This window comes from Myxine glutinosa, chromosome 2 (genome assembly GCF_964187855.1).
Source record: "Myxine glutinosa chromosome 2, kmMyxGlut1.1, whole genome shotgun sequence".
Lineage (NCBI taxonomy): Eukaryota > Metazoa > Chordata > Myxini > Myxiniformes > Myxinidae > Myxine > Myxine glutinosa.
In genome coordinates, this window is record NC_136262.1 from 264,653,608 (window position 1) to 264,678,377 (window position 24,770).

The 24,770-nt window shown below is 44.7% G+C and overlaps 1 protein-coding gene across 1 annotated transcript in view; it reads right to left on the reverse strand.

The window, feature by feature from the left end:
* LOC137420572 (rho guanine nucleotide exchange factor 37) overlaps positions 1-24,770 on the reverse strand; it is a 145,226-nt gene that overhangs the window by 46,642 nt on the left and 73,814 nt on the right. The window contains exons 8-11 of the mRNA XM_068105739.2: positions 14,287-14,417; positions 8,665-8,769; positions 2,999-3,127; positions 1,587-1,895 (exon numbers count right to left, since the gene is read on the reverse strand). Coding sequence (XP_067961840.2) covers positions 1,587-1,895; positions 2,999-3,127; positions 8,665-8,769; positions 14,287-14,417 — 674 coding nt within the window. The remainder of the gene's footprint in view (positions 1-1,586; positions 1,896-2,998; positions 3,128-8,664; positions 8,770-14,286; positions 14,418-24,770) is intronic.

Here is a 24,770-nt window from a genome sequence, read left to right on the forward strand (position 1 = left end):
TTCAAGTGAATGGGATGAAAATTGAGGATTTTAGTGATTTGAAAAAAGTCATTGACCTTTGGTCTATATTGACCTTGTGACCTATGTTGATCGCAAAAATAGTTGGTGGTTGAATTCAGTTTGCTGATATGAAAATCTTGTTGAAATATCAAGTCAATGGGATGAAAATTGAGGATTTTAGAGATTTGAAAAAAGTGGTTGACCTTTGGCCTATGTTGACCTTGTGACCTATGTTGATCTCAAAAATAGTTGGTGGTTGAATTCAGTTTGCTGATATGAAAATCTTATTGAAATATCAAGTCAATTGGATGAAATTGAGGATTTTAGAGATTTGAAAAAAGCTATTGACCTTTGGTCTATGTTAACCTTGTGACCTATGTTGATATCAAAAATAGTTGGCGGTTGAATTCAGTTTGCTGATATGAAAATCCTATTCAAATTTCAAGTTAATGGGATGAAAATTGAGGATTTTAGTGATTTGAAAAAGGTCATTGACCTTTGGTCTATATTGACCTTGTGACCTATGTTGATCTCAAAAATAGTTGGCGGTTGAATTCAGTTTGTTGATCTGAAAATCTTGTTGAAATATCAAGTCAATGGGATGAAAATTGAGGATTTTAGTGATTTGAAAAAAGTCATTGACCTTTGGTCTATATTGACCTTGTGACCTATGTTGATCTCAAAAATAGTTGGCGGTTGAATTCAGTTTGTTGATATGAAAATCTTGTTGAAATATCAAGTCAATGGGATGAAAATTGAGGATTTTAGAGATTTGAAAAAAGTGGTTGACCTTTGGCCTATGTTGACCTTGTGACCTATGTTGATCTCAAAAATAGTTGGTGGTTGAATTCAGTTTGCTGATATGAAAATCTTGTTGAAATATCAAGTCAATGGGATGAAAATTGAGGATTTTAGAGATTTGAAAAAAGTCATTGACCTTTGGCCTATGTTGACCTTGTGACCTATGTTGATCTCAAAAATAGTTTGTGGTTGAATTCAGTTTGCTGATATGAAAATCTTATTGAAATATCAAGTCAATGGGATGAAAATTGAGGATTTTAGAGATGTAAAAAATGTCATTGACCTTTGGCCTATCTTGACCTTGTGACCTATGTTGATCTCAAAAATAGTTGGTGGTTGAATTCAGTTTGCTGATATGAAAATCTTATTGAAATATCAAGTCAATGGGATGAAAATTGAGGATTTTAGAGATTTGAAAAAAGTGGTTGACCTTTGGCCTATGTTGACCTTTTGACCTAAAAAAAATTCATAGGATTCTGTTGGACCACGAACTCCACCATTTGGTGAAGTTTCGTGAAGATCGGTTTAAAATTGTGACCTGTAGACAAGTATAAGTGAGCGTGACAGACAAACAAACAGACAAACACACAAACAAACAAACAAACCGGAGTGATCATCAAACTTGTCAAAAAATATATGTTTTTGCCAAGTAACAAACAAACAGACAGGGGTGAAAACATAACCTCCTTCCACCTTCGGTGGCGGAGGTAACAACCAGGACGAATCCAATCTGTATTTTCCTATTAAAGTCCATACATTGAAATATGACAGGAAGTGACACAAACCTTTAGATGTCCGAGCTCCTTCACACAGGATCCAAAGAACATGGTGTGTGCAAACACAAAGCCTTGCAAAATGGCGATGTAGAGGGAGGAAGCGTGGGCACAAAACTTGGGCAGCGCATCGAGCAGCTGAGAGTGTAAAGTCTGGTATTCCGTGATGTTGTGTTGATGTTGTGGGCCCTCATCTCCATCATCGAAACCGGACACGTCGAGCAGCTTGTCATTCCTTTTCTGAATGAGAAACAACGGTGTTTTGAAGGCCCGAAGTAGGTCGGTCGCCGGCATTCGCACCAACTCCTCGAGCCGATTCCGCTGGAATACAACAGGAAGTGGAGAACATTTCAGTAGGTGAGGTTTGTTGTGCAAGTTACAAACATATCAAGGCAGTGTACGTACAACAACAAACTGTACACGATCCCTGCACAGACTCCATCTCCTTGAACATAGCTCAATCCTCCAGGACACGTTGATGGCCTACTCGAATATCAAGCTTTCATCTGCTGTTAGAAATTATGACATCACACAGTCCGGGGAGCTTTTAGGAGACCTGTTTTTGGACTATATTTTAGCCTCCAGTTTTGCCAACTGCAACTCGATATCCAATGCAAAACCCAATGGCGGTTTCAATTGAATCCAAGCGATAACATTATGGAGGAACAAGTAGTCAGGTTCACTATGTTAATGTTAACAAATATAATTTCGTTCAAAATTTTGGGAGATTAGCAAACCTGTACATTTTTGGACTCATCAGAGCATGGAGAATCCGAAAATCAATGTTGCCATTTGCACAGACACCTGCATGGCCGCCATTTTGGATTTTCAAAATGGCCACCATAAAATACATACTTTGCGCTATCTCGGCTTCTATTCAACCGAGAAACTTAATTAAATATGCTAATCCTATGTTTTGTGGGTCAAGGAATCCAATAAAGGCCTCAACATAGTGCTCAGGATTATAGAAAAGCAACAAACAAAGGTAATTGAAAACCATTGTCTTCATATTTGTGATATAACTATTACATAATACATGATATTGCAAGTCCTTTGAAGCTATAGGTATGTGTTTATAAAGCAAGAAAGCAGCCTTGTTAGTATCAGATTGAACTATAAGTCCTATACACAGGATCTACTAGGTCTATACCGTTCAGGAATATGCTTTTACAGATCTTCATCACTGTCCTGAGGGTCATTTTCACAAAGGTGTCTATGCAAATGCAAACATTAATTTTTGGATTCCTCATGCTCTGAATATTCCAAAAATGTATAGTTTTGCTAATCTCCAAAAAATTTGAACGAAAAAAACATAGTGAACCTGACTAAAGGTACCGGAAACCGCCGAGGTGCTGCAAGGACAATGACGAAAACCAGAGCAGACGAAGGCAGAGCACATATGGAGGAAATGATCGGGGACTCACTAGTATGGTGAAGTGCTGTTGGTGGATCTTACAAATGGCGAGCTGATACAAACCAGCCAGGTGTTGGTTCCAGCCTGCCCACAACTTGCATGCGGTGTCAGACAGTGCCAACCACTCCACCTCAGGGTTCTGGGAAGAGAATCACATTGTGTTAATAGATAAGTGAGGACATTCCGAGTCACAGAAAAAATATTTTATGGAGGAGCTTATCGGATAAATGGTACACTCCCCATGTGAATTACAAGGACACTTCTGAGGCCGAGACATATCAACAGAGGACAAGGGATTTTCATCCAGGATTCTTTGTCTTATGACCTTCAACAGGGCATCCCGTCCGTGGGCATTATTTGGTGGATGTTAACGATCCCGCGGTGTCATTTGCGAAGAAGAGGCAAGTTATCGGCAGAACCCTGAACAAATTCTAAACTCATGCCCTCACTACGATTTGGAAGGCAAAGGCAAACCACTCAGTGTAATCCTTGCCATGTGGCTGCTTTGGTAGCACTGAGACTATCTTTGGGTAGAGCACCAGACAGAAGAAGAAGATGGGAATTACCAAAAGGCTGACTGACCACTAAGACATTTGCGGGATAATGATGCTCTGATCAGCACCAACGATCATTTTGGTTTCACTGAACATCCAAGTGTTAAAATTTGATTTATTTGATTAATTACATATAAGTTTGTATGAAGCATATGTGCACTGCTTTTATAAAGTATTCACACCCCCTTGAGGTTTTTCACATTTTGTTGTGTTACAGCCTGAATTTACAATGGATTCGTTTGAGATTTTTTGTCACTGATCTACACATAATACCCCGTAATTAATGTCAAAGTGGAGTTTTTGTTGTAGAAATGTTTACAAAATAATAAAAAATTGAAAACTAAAATGTCGAGTCAATTAGTATTCAACCCCACTTCTATGACACTCAAAATTTAGCTCAGGTGCTGACAATTTCCTTTGATCATCCTTGAGATATCTCTCCAACTTGATTGGAGTCCACCTGTGGCCAATTCAATTGATTGGACATGATTTCGAAATAAATACACCTTTCTATACAAGGTCCTACAGTGCACATCAGAGCAGAAACTCCACCATGAAGTCCAAAGAACAGCCCACAGAACTCCAAGATAGAATTGTGAGGAGGCATATATCTGGAGAAGGGTATCAAACAATTTCTGGAGTGTTGAAAGTTCCCAAGAGCAAAGTGAGCTCCATAATTAGAAAATGGAAAGAATATAGAACTACCCAGACTCTTCCTAGAGATGACCATCCGACCAAAATGGAGCAATCGGGCAAGAAGGACCTTCGTCAGGTAGGTGACTGTTACGGATTCGTAACTTCCGTTGTTGTGGTTTTCACCCACTTGACATATTTATGATATTATGTACTATTATTATTCTCAAAAGGGTTATTATTCATGAACAGTTATCTAAAGTTAAAAAGGCTAACTTTAAATGATACCGGAAACCGAACGGGAAGACGACGGCAGAGAAGAGAGGAGAGGGCGGAGCGAGAGGGTCGGAGAAGAAGCTGGTTGCTTTGCGGTCTGCAACGAACGTTGTCGAGCAAGAGTCACGTACTTTGGGTTTCCTGGGAAAAAGGAATTCCTGCGATAAAGTTGTTATTGCTGTGACGGATCATTCTGCGTGTCAGGTTTGGCGTTAGATTACGAAGAATCATCGCTGGATCGTGACGACTCGAGAACCACGAGCCGTCGGCCATTTTGACTCGTGCACTTCGCGCGTCGAGCAGACTTTCCTTGCTTCGTCAACCGTTTCCACCGCTTTCAGCCGTATCTGTGGTGTGTGTGTGCACCGAGGCTTTTGACGATTACTTTGCGGCTTGCCGAACGTGAACAGTGAAAGTTCATACCTGGAGGGTGACGTTGGATTTCCCAGTCGCCGTGAGTGCGCCCTTGTGCCGCTTTAACCACGTGACCATTTTCTACGCTTTGGGCCGCGTGCGCCTTTGTGCCGTTTTGGGCGGCGTGTCTGTGCCTGCCCTCTGAACGAGATTCTGGTTTCGATTCGACATCGTTCCGTTGATCACTGGAGGGGACCGACTCTGAGCTCGAAGACGGGAATATAGAGACACTGGGGAAGGTTATTTTCCACTCACTTGGAGCACAGTGAGTTACCTCATGCATGTAGCGGTTGGTACCATCATAGGAGATATTGATTGTACTCTTGATTCCTATTATTGTTGTGCTGTTATTTTTGTGTGATTTTTAATACAATATTTGTTTGTATTATTGGTGTTTGTATTATTACCTTCGCAAAAGCGGAAGGTTATGTTTTGATCGCTGTGTATTTATTTGTATGTCTGTGTGTGTGTGTGTATGTTATTCGCATAACTCAAAAAGTATTCAACCGAATTGCATGAAATTTGGTGGGATGATTGGTTATTATACGGGACACATTTGATTAGATTTTGGGAGCAATCGGGTCAAAGGTCAAGGTCAAGGTCACGAAAAGGTCAAAATCGTATTTTTGTTGTTCTGTTCCCTACACTCCCATGCCAAGTACAGAACAGTAGCTGCGGCGAAGGTATGCGCTCTACCGAGTGCCCGTTCTAGTTTGCAATTGGTGTGGTTTCACCATTGTTTTTGACACAGGATAACATATTTTTCTGCCGTGGCTCCTCTCAGGGTTCGGAGGTATACCGAGCCCAGGAAGTCGGGGAGGAACACGTAACAGTGACCAAGAACCCAATAACCACTCTGACAAAACGACAGAGTTCCTTGGCTGAGATGGGAGAACCTGTCAGAAGGACAACAGTCTCTGCAGAACTTCACAAATCTAGGCTTTACGGGAGAGTGGCCAGATGGAAGCCATTCCTGAGAAAAAGGCACATGACAGAATGCCTGGAGTTTGCAAAAAGGCATGTGAAAGACTCTGATGAGAGATCATCTGATGAGAGAAAAGTTGAACTCTTTGGCCTGAATACAAAGCGCTACATCTGGCGGAAACCGAGCACAGCTCATCACCCATCTAACACCATCCCAAACCGTGAAGAATGGTGGTGGTAGCATCATGCTATGGGGATGCTTTTCAGCAGCAGGGAGACTTTTAAGGATACAATGAATGGAGTGTTATGGATTCGTCACTTCCGTTGTTGTGGTTATCATCCACTGTAAACATTTTTGGTTGCACGTACTATTATTGTTGTCGTTTAAGGGAAATAGAGATTTCTATTTTCTTTCTTTCAAAAGGTAAAAAAGTTAATGTTTTAAATGAAACCGGAACCGGACGACGACGAAGAGGAAGGGGAGGAAGAGAAGGCGGAGCGAGTGAGTCGGACAAGAAGCCGAGCTGCTTCGAGGTCTGGAGCGAATGATTGGCGAAGGAGGGTCACGAGTGAACTTTGGGTTTCCCGGGAAAGGGATTCCTGCGACAGAGTTGTTATCGCTATGACAGATAAGCCTGCGTGACAGGTTTTGCGGTTGATTCCGGAGAGAATCATCGGAGTGCCGTTACGCCACGAGAACGGGCCGTCGGCCATTTTTACCTCGCGCAGGATTTGCGCTTCGCTCAAGGTTTTTCACTTCACTTCAACCATTCTCACCGCACCCAGACGTTAATTTGGTGTGTGTGTGTGTGTAACGTGGCTTTTGAGTGGGAAATCTGCGGTTCGCCGATTGAGAGCCGTCAAACATCCATACCTGAAGGTGTGATTTCCCCGTCACTTCTCGAGGACACCTTCGCCCATCTTTGGCAGTGTAACTGCCAACCCAACGGGATTCTGGTCTCGATACGACATCGTAGGGACGATCACTGGAGTGGATCGACTTTGGCTTGAAGCTGGAATCAACTTTGGCTTGATGCCGGAATAGAGACATTGGGAATGTTCTTCTTTTCGCTCACTTGGAGCACAGTGAGTTATATTGTACGAACCTGATGGTACCATCATAGGAAATATATATTGGTTGTACAATTGATTACTATTGTTGTTGTACTGTTATTCTTGTGTGATCTTAATACAATACTTGTTTGTTGGTAACAATTGGTGTGGTTTCACCATTGATCTTTGACATTCAGAATAACACATCTTTCTGCCCTGACTCCTCTCAGGGCTCGGAGGTACACCGTGACCGGGGTTTGGGGAGGAGCACATAACAGGAGCCAAATACAGGCAAATCCTTGAGAAGAACCTGCTTCAGAATGCAAAAGATCTTAGACTGTGGTGAAGATTTTCATTCCAACAGGACAATCACCCCAAGAATACAGCCAAAGCAACACTGGAATGGTTTCAGGACAAGAACGTGAAAGTCCTTGAGTGGCCCAGTCAAAGCCCAGACTTGAATCCCATTTAGAATCTGTGGAAAGACTTGACGATTGCATTCCGGGAAGCTCCTCATCCATTTTGACAGGGCTTGAGCAAATCTGCAAGGAAGAATGGGAGAAACTCCCCAAATCTAGATGTGCAAAGCTGATACAGACATACCCAAGAAGACACGAAGCTGTAATCGGTGCAAAAGGCGCTTCTGCAAAGTATTGAATCAGAGGTTGAATACTTATGTAAATTAGATATTTTTAAATTTTTTTATTTGTTAAAAATTTCGAAAAAAATTTACACTTTGACATTATGAGGTATTATGTGTAGATCAGTGACAAAAAAAATCTCAATTTTATCCATTTTAAATTCAGACCGTAACAACAAAATGTGAAAAAAGTCAAGGGAGGTTGGGGGGTGAATACTTTCTGAAGGCAGTTTATGTGTGTTTGTGGATGTGTGTGTGTGTGTGTGTGTGTGTGTGTGTGTGTGTGTGTGTGTGTGTGTGTGTGTGTGTGTGTGTGTGTGTGTGTGTGTGTGTGTGTGTGTGTGTGTGTCTATATATATATATATATATATTACTTTGCAACAAATTTCACTCTTACAGTGAATGCGATAAGTTTTACTCAAACAGGAATTAAAAACAAACTAAATCTTTTTAAAATGTTTCATGCCCTTATGACAATATCATCGCTGCCAGTCGTCGATAATCCTCAACAACGTTAACCCCAAGTGGAAGCAGACGTCATAGTGTTCACGGGAAGCACATTTGCCAAAGACGAAAGCAATGGTTTCCAGCATTTATAATGATGTATTCCGTGGTACCTGTCACCGCGGAATGGTTTTGGCCTCTCTCGTCTGACCTCTTACTTTTTTCAAGATGCCAGAATGTGTCTGCGTTGCCCATGACCTGGCGGCTTCTCTGATGAAGTCGGCGAGAGAGCGCCTGCAGGACCCCGCACAGTGCGCCGTTTCAACCTGATAATTAGCAATTTCCAGCAGCATGGGGCTGCAAAACAGGGCGGCCTACTGGCGCACTAGCAGAGAGCGATTTAGCAGAGCCAGGCCAAGGATCCCGATGGGGGATTAAAGCAAAATGAGCAATTTCATGGATTACCGATTCCCTGGAGCATTTCTATTTTTGCATTTCGTGCAGACTCTGCCTGGAAAGGATGAGGACCAATCATGACATGCCTCACACCAGACAAAACCGTTTCACTCGAACTCATAGCCGTCAGGTTCTGAACCTGTACGGTTTATTTTTATGCGCACTTTGGCTTTCCGAATGCCAAACTCTCTTTATTGATTCCAAAGGTGTTTTGGGAGAGGGGGAAAGAGCGCATTTCATTTGGAGATGAGAATTTGGTGGAAGAATGGGAGCGGGACAAACCTGCAATTGTTGAAGATATTCCGGTAGATGGTCCAGCAAGTCCGTGATGGCCTTGTGCAGCTCCATAAAAGTTCCTTTCGACTTCTCGTACTCCGAGTCTTTTGTCTGCAAGTCCAAAAAGAGCCGAGCACGAAGAGCTTGTGCTCATTAAGAGTCCAAATGAGAATAAAAACGAAGGGCCCTGGGTAAGCTATAGAAGGCCATAGTAGGCAGGCCTAGACACCATTGCTCTGTATGTGCCGTTAATGTTAATTGCAGGAATTAAAGTGCCAATTGAAAGTAATTAAGGAAACTTCAAAGTTCAGCGATGCAGCAGCGCAGGCTGTGGAGGGCACAGTAAAATCCATCTGCCCTGACACGAAATAAAATTATCCCCAAAAGTTTGAAACTTTCAAACACGACCATCGCGGAATAACATTATCTCTCAGCAATTCAAAGGTGACTCGTATGAAACAACATTTGCTGCAAAATGTAAACAACATGAAACAACATTTGCTAAAACATGTAAACAACATGAAACAACATATGCTACAAGATGTAAACAACATGAAACAACATTTGCTAAAACATGTAAACAATATGAAACAACATTTAGATTTCAACACGAGGACGAGTCCGCAATGTGTTTTTCAACACCAGCACCAATCCGCAATGTGGTTTTCAACACTAGCACGGATCCGCAATGTGGATTTCAACATTAGGAGTCCGCAATGTGGTTTTCAACACTAGCACGGATCCGCAATGTGGTTTTCAACCCTAGCACGAGTGCGCAATGTGGTTTTCAACCCTAGCACGAGTGCGCAATGTGGTTTTCAACACTAGGACGAGTCCGCAATGTGGTTTCAACACCTGCACGGATCCGCAATGTGGTTTTCAACCCCAGCACGAGTGTGGATTGTGGTTTTCAACACTAGCACAAGTCCGCAATATGGATTTCAACACTAGGACGAGTCCGCAATGTGGATTTCAACATTAGGACGAGTCCGCAATATGGATTTCAACACAAGGACGAGTGTGCAATGTGGTTTTCAACACTAGCACGAGTGCAGAATGTGGTTTTCAACACTAGCACAAGTCCGCAATGTGGATTTCAACACTAAGACGAGTCCGCAATGTGGATTTCAACACTAGGACGAGTGCGCAATGTGGATTTCAACACTAGGACGAGTCTGCAATGTGGTTTTCAACACAAGCACAGATCCGCAATGTGGTTTTCAACACTAGCATGAGTCCGCAAAGTGGATTTCAACACTAGCACAAGTCCGCAATGTGGATTTCAACACTAGCACGGATCCACAATGTGGATTTCAATACTAAGACGAGTCCGCAATGTGGATTTCAACACAAGGACGAGTGTGCAATGTGGTTTTCAACACTAGCACAATTTCGGAATGTGGTTTTCAACCCTAGCACGAGTGCGGAAAGTGGTTTTCAACACTGGCCTGAGTGTGGAATGTGGATTTCAACCCTAGCACAAGTGCGCAATGTGGTTTTCAACCCTAGCACGAGTGCAGAATGTGGATTTCAACACCAGCACAAGTGCGCAATGTGGTTTTCAACACTAGTATGAGTGCGAAATGTGGTTTTCAACACCAGCACGGATCCGCAATGTGGATTTCAACACTAGGACGAGTGCGCAATGTGGATTTCAACCCCAGCACAAGTGCGCAATGTGGTTTTCAACCCTAGCACGAGTGCAGAATGTGGATTTCAACACCAGCACAAGTGCGCAATGTGGTTTTCAACACTAGTATGAGTGCGAAATGTGGTTTTCAACACCAGCACGGATCCGCAATGTGGATTTCAACACTAGGACGAGTGCGCAATGTGGATTTCAACCCTAGCACGAGTGCGGGATGTGGTTTTCAACACTAGCACGGATCTGCAAAGTGGTTTTCAACGCTAGCACGAGTGCGGAATGTGGTTTTCAACACGAGCACGGATCCGCAATGTGGATTTCAACACTAGGACGTGTGCGCAATGTGGATTTCAACACTAAGACGAGTCCGCAATGTGGATTTCAACACGAGGACAAGTGCACAATGTGGTTTTCAACACTAGCATGAGTGCGGAATGTGGTTTTCAACACTAGCATGCGCAATGTGGATTTCAACACGATCACGAGTGCAGAATGTGGTTTTCAACACCAGTACAGGTCCGCAATGTGGTTTCCAACCCTAGCATGAGCGCGGAATGTGGTTTTCAACACTGGCACGAGTGTGGAATGTGGATTTCAACACTAGCACGAATGTGGAATGTGGATTTCAACACTAGCATGAGTGCGGAATATGGTTTTCAACACCAGCAAGCGCAATGTGGATTTCAACACTCGCACGAGTGCGGAATGTGGTTTTCAACACCAGCAAGCGCAATGTGGATTTCAACACTAGCATGAGTGCGGAATATGGTTTTCAACACCAGCAAGCGCAATGTGGATTTCAACACTAGCACGAGTGCAGAATGTGGTTTTCAACACTAGTACGGGTCCGCAATGTGGTTTCCAACCCTAGCATGAGCGCGGAATGTGGTTTTCAACACTAGCACAAGTGTGGAATGTGGATTTCAACACTAGCACGAGTGTGGAATGTGGATTTCAACACTAGCACAAGTGCGCAATATGGTTTTCAAGCATAGCACGAGTGCGGCATGTGGTTTTCAACACTAGCACAAGTGCGGAATGTGGTTTTCAACACCAGCACAAGTGCGCAATGTGGTTTTCAACCCTAGCACGAGTGCAGAATGTGGATTTCAACACCAGCACAAGTGCGCAATGTGGTTTTCAACACTAGTATGAGTGCGAAATGTGGTTTTCAACACCAGCACGGATCCGCAATGTGGATTTCAACACTAGGACGAGTGCGCAATGTGGATTTCAAACCTAGCACGAGTGCGGGATGTGGTTTTCAACACTAGCACGGATCTGCAAAGTGGTTTTCAACCCTAGCACGAGTGCGGAATGTGGTTTTCAACACTAGCACGGATCCGCAATGTGGATTTCAACAGTAGGACGTGTGCGCAATGTGGATTTCAACACTAAGACGAGTCCGCAATGTGGATTTCAACACTAGGACGAGTCCGCAATGTGGATTTCAACACGAGGACAAGTGCACAATGTGGTTTTCAACACTAGCATGAGTGCGGAATGTGGTTTTCAACACTAGCATGCGCAATGTGGATTTCAACACGATCACGAGTGCAGAATGTGGTTTTCAACACCAGTACAGGTCCGCAATGTGGTTTCCAACCCTAGCATGAGCGCGGAATGTGGTTTTCAACACTGGCACGAGTGTGGAATGTGGATTTCAACACTAGCACGAATGTGGAATGTGGATTTCAACACTAGCATGAGTGCGGAATATGGTTTTCAACACCAGCAAGCGCAATGTGGATTTCAACACTCGCACGAGTGCGGAATGTGGTTTTCAACACCAGCAAGCGCAATGTGGATTTCAACACTAGCATGAGTGCGGAATATGGTTTTCAACACCAGCAAGCGCAATGTGGATTTCAACACTAGCACGAGTGCAGAATGTGGTTTTCAACACTAGTACGGGTCCGCAATGTGGTTTCCAACCCTAGCATGAGCGCGGATTGTGGTTTTCAACACTCGCACGAGTGTGGAATGTGGATTTCAACACTAGCACGAGTGTGGAATGTGGATTTCAACACTAGCACAAGTGCGCAATATGGTTTTCAAGCATAGCACGAGTGCGGCATGTGGTTTTCAACACTAGCACAAGTGCGGAATGTGGTTTTCAACACTAGCGCGAGTGTGGAATGTGGTTTTCAACACTAGCACGAGTGTGGAATATGGTTTTCAACACTAGCACGAGTGTGGAATGTGGTTTTCAACACTAGCACGAGTGTGGAATGTGGTTTTCAACACTAGCACGAGTGCGGAATGTGGTTTTCAACCATAGCACGAGTGCGGAATGTGGTTTTCAACACTGGCACGAGTGCGGAAAGTGGTTTTCAACACTAGTACGAGTGCGGAATGTGGTCTTCAACACTAGCACCAGTGTGGAATGTGGTTTTCAACATGAGCACGAGTGCGGAATGTGGTTTTCAACCCTAGCACGAGTGCGGAATGTGGTTTTCAACACTAGCACGAGTGCGGAATGTGTTTTTTAACCCTAGCACGAGTGCTGAATGTGGTTTTCAACACTAGCACGGATCCGGAATGTGATTTTCAACACTAGCACGGATCCGGAATGTGGTTTTCAACCCTAGCACGAGTGCGGAATGTGGTTTTCAACACTAGTACGGGTCCGCAATGTGGTTTCCAACCATAGCACGAGCGCGGAATGTGGTTTGCAACACTAGCACGAGTGTGGAATGTGGATTTCAACACTAGCACGAGTGTGGAATGTGGATTTCAACACTAGCACAAGTGCGCAATATGGTTTTCAAGCATAGCACGAGTGCGGCATGTGGTTTTCAACACTAGCACAAGTGCGGAATGTGGTTTTCAACACTAGCGCGAGTGTGGAATGTGGTTTTCAACACTAGCACGAGTGTGGAATGTGGTTTTCAACACTAGCACGAGTGTGGAATGTGGTTTTCAACACTAGCACGAGTGCGGAATGTGGTTTTCAACACTAGTACGGGTCCGCAATGTGGTTTCCAACCATAGCACGAGCGCGGAATGTGGTTTGCAACACTAGCACGAGTGTGGAATGTGGATTTCAACACGAGCACGAGTGTGGAATGTGGATTTCAACACTAGCACAAGTGCGGATTGTGGTTTTCAACACTAGCACAAGTGTGGAATGTGGTTTTCAACACTAGCACGAGTGCGGAATGTGGTTTTCAACACTAGCACGAGTGCGGATTGTGGTTTTCAACCATAGCACGAGTGCGGCATGTGGTTTTCAACACTGGCCTGAGTGTGGAATGTGGATTTCAACCCTAGCACGAGTGCGGAATGTGGATTTCAACACCAGCACAAGTGCGCAATGTGGTTTTCAACCTTAGCACGAGTGCGAAATGTGGTTTTCAACACTAGCACGAGAGCGGAATGTGGTTTTCAACACTAGAACGGGTCTGCAATGTGGTTTTCAACCCTAGCACGAGTGCGGAATGTGGTTTTCAACACTAGGACGAGTCCGCAATGTGGATTTCTACACTGGGACAATTCCGCTATAATGTGGTTTTCTACACTATGACGAGCCCCTAATGTGGTTTTCGACACGAGGACGAGTGCACAATGTGGTTTTCTACGCTATGACGAGCCCCTAATGTGGTTTTCGACATGAGGACGAGTGCGCAATGTGGTTTTCTACACTATGATGAGCCCCTAATGTGGATTTCTACACTGGGACAACTCCGCAAATGATGTGGTTTTCTACAATATGACGAGCCCCTAATGTGGTTTTCGACATGAGGACGAGTGCGGAATGTAGTTTTTCAACACTAGCAGGAGGGTAAAAAGTGGTTTTTCAACACTAACACGAGTGCGAAACGTGTTTTTTCAACACTAAGACGAGTACAAAAAGTGGTTTTTCAACATTAACACGTGTGCGAAAGTTGTTTTTTCAACACTAATACGAGTGCAGAAAGTGGTTTTCAACACTAACACGAGTGCAGAAAGTGGTTTTCAACACGAGCACGAGTCAGACTCACCAACGGCATTAATCCTGCTGCTTGCTTGAACTGCACGCCAATGCGGCTCGACATCTTGCGAACGGTGCTGATATTCAGGTGACTTAATCTCTCACTGACACTTTCACGATGTTTCTTGCGATATTTCACCACTACGGAGGGTGCAGGAGTTGGAGGAGAGGAAAGTAGGGGTTAGGAGTAGGGGCATAATGAGCACATGTGAGCAACCTGCTCTAATTAATAAGCAACAGGACAAAAACACAAGTATCGGTACACGAAGCACAAAACGATTTTGAAGGACATTCGGTAGAGCCCATACCTCCGCCAGGCTGAATATCTGCTGACCTGCACCAAAATCGAATCGGCTTGTTATTGTCACCTAACCAACCAATCAACCTAGTTTTGTCATAACTCATCCACAACTTTCTGAAATATTATGCTGTATATTGTTTTTAACCCGATCACTCAATGGTGAAGAATCACTTTGAAATTCTCGTATCCGGATCCAGATCTTCACTAAAATCTAATCGTTTCTTCCTTGTCACACACCCAACCTATCCACCAATTTCGTCCAAATCCGTCCATTACTTTTTGAGATATCCTGCTTACAGACAAAGGTGAAAACATAACCTTCGTCCACCTAAGGTGTCAGAGGTAACTAGAGCGAAGTCGTTGGCGCATCCTCGCAATTCCCACCGCTTTCCATCTAAACAAAGGTATAAGATGGAAAAACATTCCACCACGAATGACACCAATATCGAATTTTTGGGTTTGAAAAAATCTGTCTTGACCCCTGTTACCCCATGCCCCAATCGTGGGGCATGAACCAGGGGTCAAATCCAAAAAGTCCTTACATATCTCATGCGGCCCCCATTGATGATTGAATATACAGTTTCATTTTAAAATCTGCCCATAATTGCATATTTTGGTATTTGACCTCTTGACCCTATCACAGGAACCCAAGGGGTAGGTTCAAAATGATACTGCTCTCACACCTTCTTACCATATGGTGATCATAACTACCGAGTATGGTTAATGTCTGCAGAACTGTTTAGGAGGAGATAAGATAGCATTACCGATGGAGACAGACAGACAGACAGACAGAGACAGAGCCGATTACAATATAACCAATCTTTTTAAGCATGGGGATAATTAACAATTTGTTGACCACACTGATAGCTCAACGGAGGAGGCAAAGGATCCATCAGTTATTCAACCCCCAAATAGTGATACTAAGATGTATTGTTACTGAAGAGATTTTGATTGAGTGTATTCACAACCTTGGCTATCCTGATGAAAACAGGTAAGCAGCTTTGTAAATACTGAGCTATTTTAATCAGGAAATAATTATGCAAAATCAGAAAGAAGTTGAGGTGGGTGCCAATCACCACTCTGTCCTCATTATTTTGCTTATTCTTCTGCAGCGCCTTCAGAAAGTATTGACACCCCTTGACGTTTTTCACATTTTGTTGGCACAGCCTGAATTGAAAATGGATTCAATTGAGATTTTTTTTGTCACCGATCTACACATAATACCCCATAATGTCAAAGTGAATATTTTTTTTAGAATATTTTACAAAATAATTAAAAATGAAATACAGAAATATCTAATTCACATAAGTGTTCAGCCCCCTGAGTCAATATTCCGTAGAAGCACCTTTGGCAGCGATTACAGCTTCGAGTATTCTTGGGTATGTCTGTATCAGCTTTGCACATTTGTATTTTGGGAGTTCTTGTTCTGAAGCCATTCCAGTGTTACTTTGGCTGCTTTGGGTCACCGTCCTGTTGGAATGTAAATCTTCGCCGTAGTCTGGGGGCTTTTGCACTCTGGAGCAGGTTCTCCTCAAGGATTTGCCTGTATTTGGCTCCATTAATTGTTCCCTCTATCCTTACAAGTCTCACAGTCCCTTCCACTGAAAAGCATCTTCTTAGCATGATGTTGCCACCACCATGCTTCACGGTAGGGGTGGTGTTAGATGGGCAATGAGCTGTGCTTAGCGCTTTGCACTCAGGCTAAAGAGTTCAATTTTTGTCTCATCAGACCACAGATTATTTTGCCTCGTGCTTTCAGAGCTTTCATGTGTCTTTTTGAAAACTCCAGGTGTGCTGTCATGTGCCTTTTTCTTAGGAGTGGTTTCCGTGTGGCCACTCTCCCATAAAGCCTGGATTTGTGAAGTGCTGCAGAGACTGTTGTCCTGCCGGCAGGTTCTCCCATTTCAGCCAAGCAACGCTCTAGTTCTGTCAAAGTGGTCATTGGGTTATTGGTCACTTCCCTCACCAAGGTCCTTCTTGTCTGGTTGCTCAGTTTGGTCAGACGTCCACCTCTAGGAAGAGTCTGGGTATTTCCACATTCTTTCCATTTCCTAATGATGAAGCTCACTCTGCTCTTGGGAACTTTCAACACTCTAGAAATTGTTTTACACCCTTTCCCAGATTTATGCCTCCTCATAATTCTTCGAGTTCTACGAGTTCTATGGACAGTTCCTTGGACTTCATGGTAGCGTTTCTGCTCTGACGTGCACTGTAGGACCTTGTATAGAAAGGTGTATTTCTTTCGAAATCATGTCCAATTAATTGAATTGGTCACAGGTGGACTCCATTTAAGTTGTCGAGACATCTGAAGGATGATCAAAGGAAATTGGATGCACCTGAGCTCAATATGGAGTTTCATAGCAAAGGGGTTGAATTCTTATTGACTCAAGTCATTTCAGCTTTTTATTTTTATTATTCTGTAAAAATTTAAAAAATTTAAAAATTCCACTTGGACATTATGGTGGATACATTATGGGTAGATTATTGACAAAAATCTCAATTTAACCCATTTTAAATTCAGGCTTTAACACAACAAAATGTGAAAAAGTCAACAAGGGGTGTGAATACTTTCTGAAGGCAGTGTATTTAATCCTTAATGTAGCTCTTTTTTATCGCAGCCTTTACTTTTGGAATAAAATGTGGGTGATAGGATTCTTATGTGGGTGCAATAGAAAAGTGGGTGTCAGTGAGGAAGTGAACTTGTAGATAAGTTCAGGGCTTCACATCAATGGTTGTCTGACTGCCTGGAGCAGGCAATTCCATATTTTAGACAAGTGAGAACCCCAATGAACCCGTCCTAAGGACCAGTCAATTTTACCACCAAAAACCTGACATATCTTAACCTCGAAGGTAGTTATTCTTTTTCATTTAAAGCCAGACAGTGAGACAGTGATTCCCAGAGAGGACCTTTTTAGACCCGACCACCACCCCCCCCCCCCCCCCCCCATGCACTGCTGGACACGTCAATGGTATCACCCCACATGCTCCCATTCCAAAGTTGGAGAGGTGCAATAGTTGATGGGACAGGTAAAATCTAATATCTACCTTTCCAATGGACAGGCTGGAAAAAAAAGTTAAGGTCAAGCCCTTAAGTTAGTGGTAATGTATTGTGAAGTGGGACTGACTATTTGTGATGTGGAACTGAGTAAAGACCCAACTATGTTTAGAATCACGGGCTACTCTGTGTCGTAAGAGGTCAAGGTGTGACTTCTTCTTTTTCTTTTCACTCTCGGCTTTCGCATGTACGTGCTATGGAGTGGGAATAAACGACCTCCGGTTTATGTGTGTCACCACGAGTTACAGACATACACTACATGACCAAGAGTATGTGGACACCCGAACATCAAACATCTCATTCCAAAATCATGAGCATTAATATGGAGTTGGTCCCCCCCTTTGCTGCTGTAACAGCCTCCACTCTTCTATGAAGGCTTTCCACTAGATGTCGGAACATTGTTGCGGGGATTTGCTTCCATTCAGCCACAAGAGACTTAGTGAGGTCAGGCACTGATGTTGGGTGATTAGGCCTGGCTCGCAGTCAGTGTTCCAATTCATTCCAAAGGTGTTTGATGGGGTTGAGATCAGGTCTCTGTGCAGGCCAGTCAAGTTCTTCCACACCGATCTCGACAAACCATTTCTGTATGGACTTCGCTTTGTGCATGGGGGGTGAGGGGAGGGGGGGGGAAGGGTGGGCGTTGTCATGCTGAAACAGGAAAGGGCCTTCTCCAAACACTTTTCACAAAGTTAGAAGCACACAATTGTCTCGATAGAATGTCATTGTATGCTGTAGCGTTAGGATTTCCCTTCGCTGGAACAAAGGGGCCTAGCCTGAATCATGAAAAACAGCCCCAGACCATTATTCCCCCTCCACCAAACTTTACAGTTGGCACTATGCATTCGGGCAGGTTTTTTTTTGGGGGGGGGGGGAGGATACAGAATCGAGGCTCGTGTAAAAGCTAACACATTGAACATGAAAACATACAAAGACACATAAAACATACAATGAAGGGAGCGGGAGCCAAGAGGGGGAGGGAGAGGGAAGCACACAAGCACAACAACAGCAGGGAAAAGGATGTCCGTAGATCTGTGGAAGGGGGAGTGCTGAGGATGACGGAAGGGTGCACGGTATAAAGCAAATGGACACTACAAGGAATTTCACTACTAGGAATTTCAGGAAAGAAGTTTGAGATTGAAAGAAGCGGCTTTGGGGTGTTTTAACGGGGGTAAAAAAGATCAAGGTTTTGAATGGGGGAAGATAAGAGATGGTGGTGAACAGCTGTTTTGAAGACTTGGAGGGCGGAGAGGGATTGCAGAGAGTGTGGGAGTTTGTTCCAGAGGCGGGAAAAGAGGAATGAAAGAGTGAAGGTGAGCAGAGAGCCTTGATTTTGGCAGTTTCAATTGAAGAGGGTTGCTGGCACATCTTGTGCATCCTGCAGGAATATTTGGGGGACAGCACACAGACAGAGCAGGGGGAGCTAGGCCGGAGAGGAGTCAGTCGAAGGCAGAACGACGACCAACGTGCCTGCAGTGAGTGAGTGAAAGGCCCTCAGAATCAGCTTTATCACAGAAGATACCAATGATTCTAACAGCCTTTGTTTCTACAGCGTAAAGCCGAGCTATGTGTGAGACAGGATCACCAGCCCAGAGGGGAGAGTAGCATTCCATCAAGCTGCGGATGAAAGCTTTGTATGTGGTGAGGAGCTCAGAAGTGCCAAGATAGGAATTCGCACGACGGAGGATGCCCTGTCGGCGACTCGCTTTGGAGGCCAGTTTGGAAATGTGGTTTTCCCAGGAAAAATCATGGCAGATATTGAGACCCAAAAGCTTAAGTGACAGAACTTCTTCAAGACGATTGTTCAGAAAGTATATGGGAGGGTTATACAGACGGTCTTTTCGGAGAGACAAAGTGAGAGTGTGAGAGTTGTCAAGATTGAAAGTCATGTTACACTTGTTTGACCAGTTTGTGATTTTGTCCAGGTCTGCAGAGAGTGAGGAGGCTGCTGTCTGCCGATCTGAGGGTTGAGATATGGAGTGGCAGAGATGGGAGTCATCAGCAAAGAGATAGAGAGGATTTTCCAAAGAGTCGGAGAGATCAATAATGAAGACCAGAAAAAGCAAAGGGCCCAGAACACTGCCTTGAGGAACTCCAACCTGAACAGGAAGGGGAAAAGAGAGAATTCCATTCAGGGCCACACGTTGACTGTGACCAGAAAGGAAGTCTGCAAGCCATGCGTGGAGGTTTCCATGGATACCATAAGAGGAGAGTTTGGTGAGCAGGGCGGGGTTCCAGACCGCATTGAAAGCACGTGATATGTCAAGGGAGACAGCTCTGATTTCCTGTTTGGCATTGAGGACCTCCATCCATTGTTGAGACAGCAGAAGCAGCATGTCCAGAGTAGAGTGACCTGGTCTGAAACCAAATTGATGATCAGAGATCAAGCCATTGGAGAAGAGGAAGGATTTGATTTTAGAAGTGATGATGGATTGCATGACCTTGCTGATTATTGGGAGCAGGTTGATTGGTCTGTCGTTGCAAGGATCTGTTTTTGCACATTTTTTGTGTGAAGCCATAATGTTGGCTGATTTCCAAGCAGATGGCAGATGACCTTGAGCAAAAGAGAGGGTGAAGAGAATCGAGAGAGGGTGTGAAAGAGTCATAACCAAGTCCAGAAGAGAAGCTGCTCCATTGACTGAGATACAGGTCAGGAAATTGACAGATTGTGTCAGTCCCAGTAAATTGTTAGGGTTAGGGTTAGGATTAATCCTTTGCTGATGTGCCATGGCTGGAGCAAGAGGTACGCACACCCAGCCGGCTGGCATTATGACAGTTTAAGTCACCACATATGAAGAAGAGAGAGTTGGGATGAATGGATAGAAGTTGGTCAATGTTGTCAGACAGGGAGATGTTAATGGAGTCAAGCATTCTCCTGGTATCCGCCAAACCCAGATTCGTCCGCCGGACTGCCAGATGGTGAAGCGTGATTCATCACTCCAGAGAACACATTTCCACTGCTCCAGCGTCCAAGGGTGGTGAGCTTTACACAACTCCAGTCAAAGCTTGGCATTGCACATGGTGATCTTAGGCTTGTGTGCGGCTGCTCAGCCATGGAAACCCATTTCATGAAGCTCAATTCGAACAGTTCTTGTGCTGACGTTGCTTCCAGAGGTAGTTTGGAACTCAGTAATGAGTGTTGCAACCGAAGACAGACGATTTTTATGCATTACACGCTTCAGCACTCAGCGGTCCCGTTCTGTGAGCTTGTGTGGCCTACAACTTCACGACTGAATTGTCATTCCTCTTCGACGTTTCAACTTCACAACAACAGCACTTACAGTTGACCGGGGCAGCTCTAGCAGGGCAGAAATTTGACAAACTGACTTGTTGTCGGTGGGGTAGGGCATATATAGATCCAGGTAGATCCTTAAAGGTAGGTGCTCCGATGATCGTGGGTAGCAAGAACCATCTCGATATAAATAAGTAGAGGACCTGTCTAGCTAGTATGTCGGATTAAGTGTATCTTCATCCCCATTACGAGAAATGGGGCATGATAAGTAGAATAGGGATTAAGCTAACTCCCCAGTGTGTCAAACCTGTGATCATCCATGTGTCCCGTATGGCAACGCACAATAGACATTAGTTCGGCCCAATACTTACACCACACAAACACTACTTAAATTCCCCCTCTGTCATGATAATAATAAAACTTACTAGAAGAACAGTCAGGAAGCGGCCGCGCATTACGACACCATGGCGATGAAACATCGAGCAGGCAGGCAATGGACACGCTCAGAGGGGCAGCAATTGGTCACGGCAAAGGGCGAGTAAGAAGCAGGTCACTGATTGGCAGAGTGGGGGAGGACTGGTGATTGGCCAGGGGAGGGGCAAGAAGATTCCCTCGGATTGGAGGAGAGCGCGAGGTGCTCGGCCAATGGTGGGGGACTGACGGGGGAGGAACATTCAGGTGGTCAAGAAGCGACGCGCTGATTGAAGGAGAAGGGCCGGTGACATCAGACGACGAGCCAGACCACGAACCACGAGCCGACATTTTCTTCTTGTTGTTCTGGATGCGATAGCAGATGGTCGTGACTGACATTTTCTCTCTCGCTTCTTCTCGTTTTTGGACCTCCTTCTCTCGTTCTCTTCTCGCTTGTGCTTCTGGACACCATAGCGAACGGTCGCATTTTGGCTTGCCAGCATCAAAGTCCCTTTCTTCTTCTCATTTATGGATTCCTTTGTGCCCAGACGTCCTTCCCCTCGCCGTAGACGCTTTTCTTTGGTTCTCCTGCTGCCCTCACGCCTTCCTTCAGCCTAGACTCTCTCTCCCTTCGGATCTGAACTTTGGGTGCAGCGCACTGTGACCGTGCCAAATCCGGGAAGACATTGCATGCATGGATGTGGAGGTGGGTTGCACCCCCACCGGATCGCTCGCTTGGCGCGAGAGGCCTTATCGAGGCCTGGTGAACGGGGGCACATTGGGGCCTTGTTCCCCACAACCGGAGCCACGTCGGGCGACTGCGCTTGGAGCCAGGCACGGCCAGAGGAGCGAGCTCCACGCGACCCCTTCGAGTCGCGCGGAGGGCCGGTGGCACACCAGCGGACGAGGCCGGGGCGAGCGAGTGGCCTCGGTGGGGCATGAACGGTGGACGGCGGCTTTTCTTCCCACCAACACCAGTGCCGTGGCGGACTTGCATGCTTGGGGCCTGGACGACGCCAACGAGCCGGACGATCTCCGACACATCTCAGCCAGACGAGATAAGTCCCCACGCCAAACACAACGTTTATTTTAATTTATCCTCCCCATCTGTGCGTGTGTGTTTGTGTGTAGGAGTGCTCATTAGTGGATATTAGTTACTGGCATGTTCATTGTTCTCGGGGTCGGACAATAAAGCTGTTATTCTTGTACATTCAAAATCCGTGTTCGTGGGTTTAATTTCCTTCAGGTTTGAAGACTGCTCGGAGATCGCGTCAGGTAAAGCTCCCGCTTCTTCTTCTTCCTCTCCTTTCCTCCCGCGCATATATCGTGAGTCCGTGTTTGAATAACGCCTCAAAGTAAGCTCGATTAGTCATCCGTGGGTGCTCCGTGTTAATAGAGCCATCCACACGACAATCAGCATTCCATGATTCTGGAAGTATAGCTTATTGTGGGAGAAACCCCACATCTCTATTCCTGAGAGAATGAAATATCCAAGCCAGGAAGCACCTGCTCCCCTCTCACCCCCTCTCCCACTGTAAAATATCCCTTTGATCCATGTGGGGAATGTGAGTTTGAAACAGAGGAGTTGGTTACAAGTGTCACGGATCCAGGAATATAGGCCACTCAATATCTCGGGTCATCGCACCGTTGCTTGTTGGTTGAAAGGCATTCATCAGTGTTTCATTTGAAACGGCTCTTTAAACAATCCAAGGAGTCTGGCACAGGAAGAGGAATTTGGAAGACAAGGTTCAAGCTAAGTGTTTTCAGTGAAGAGTCATCATTAAGGTGCCAGACTTGTCTCAAGCCACGTCTTTTGGTGCTTTGTACGCGAGGAACACACAAGAGACGGACTTGACATGTGCCACCAAACTTGTTTTGGAGGAAGGAGAGATCCGAGATCTCTGATTGTAGATGAGTCTGATACTCCGTTTTGGAATTGCATTAAACTGGAATCCTAGGAATTTTTAAACCAGTAGACCTTAAACCAGTAGGCCTTACTTTCAGACTGAAGAGTTGTTTGGCAGCACTTGCATCCCCACAAAGCTCAGTTGACCATGAACTGGAGGATGACAGCAGCAGGTGAGATGGAAAGGCAGGTGCAAGTAAGAAAGATGGCAGCTGTAGAATAAATCTCGAGAATAATGAATATTTGTGGAGGAAGGGAAGCTCGAACAGTTAGTGGTTCAACAATTGGGTGGAAGAGAAATTTGAAGAAGAGGAGCTACACGACCACTGGTACAAGACCGATGCCTGATGTAACACTCCAAGACAAAAGCATGGAAAGCCTCTTGATTAAAAGGTGTTTATAATGATCAATGTGGAACATTGTAACATTCAGCTGTGAGGAGACGTTATCAGTGTAGTGTGCAGTACAGGTTAGTTTGGTGGTTGAGGAGAGAATGAGGTTGGAGGAGTGTGGTTATAAACTGAAGTAGATGCTTCTGGTAGAGAAACTTGTGATAATTTGGGGACCACATGAGAAATATGGAAAGGGAAGTGGTTGGGGGAACTCGACAGGAAGAGAAATATGTGGTAAGTGGGGATCTAACAAAAGAGGCTCAATGTTATCTCTATTACAAGTCAGCATTGCAAGTAAAGCACACAACATGGGGAAAAACAGAACAGCTGGAATGTGATGTGGGAAGACTGACAACAATTTTGGAATGTTGGTTGGAACTGACAAAAGGAAACTCTCAGATCTCCATGGAAGAAATATTGATGAGATTAATAAAGTTCCTGGATGCAGAAAATAGGCAGGGTGCAGCCCGAAGTGGAGATCGGTTTCTGAGGTTTGGGACATGGAATGTAGGGACAATGACAGGGAGATCAGGAGAAGTGGTGGAAGTATTGGTCAGAAGAAGAGTGGACATATGTTGTGTGCAAGAGACGAGATGGAAGGGAAGTGGTGTGAGAATGGTGAAGGGTAGGCAGGGAGAGAAATACAAGTTTGTGTGGCAAGGGTGCCCGGAGGGCGTGAATGGTGTTGGTGTCCTGTTTTCTGAGGAGTTTGTAGACAGTGTGGTGAGTGTGACTAGAGTGAGTGATAGGTTGATGATGGTGAAAATGATGATTGGAAAGCTCTTGGTGAACGTCATCTCGGGATATGCTCCGCAGGTTGGTCGAAGCGATGAAGAGGAGGACAAGTTCTGGTGTGCGATAGAGAAGCTGATGGATAACGTGAAAGATGAGGAAGTTGTTGTGGTGGGAGGAGACCTGAATGGACATGTGGGAAGGAGTATGGATGGTTTTGAGGGAGTTCATGGGGGTTACGGATATGGTGTGAGAAATGGAGAAGGTGAAAGGATTTTGGAGTTTGCTGATGGAGCTGATTTGTTGATTTGTAATACTCAGTTCCAGAAAGAGGATAATAAGCTTGTTACATACACGTCAGGTGGGTTGACGACAACCGTTGACTACCTGATGGTGCGTAGGCGAGATAGGGGGCACCTCCGGGACACAAAGGTGATCCCGGGGGAGGAGGCTGTTTCACAGCACCAC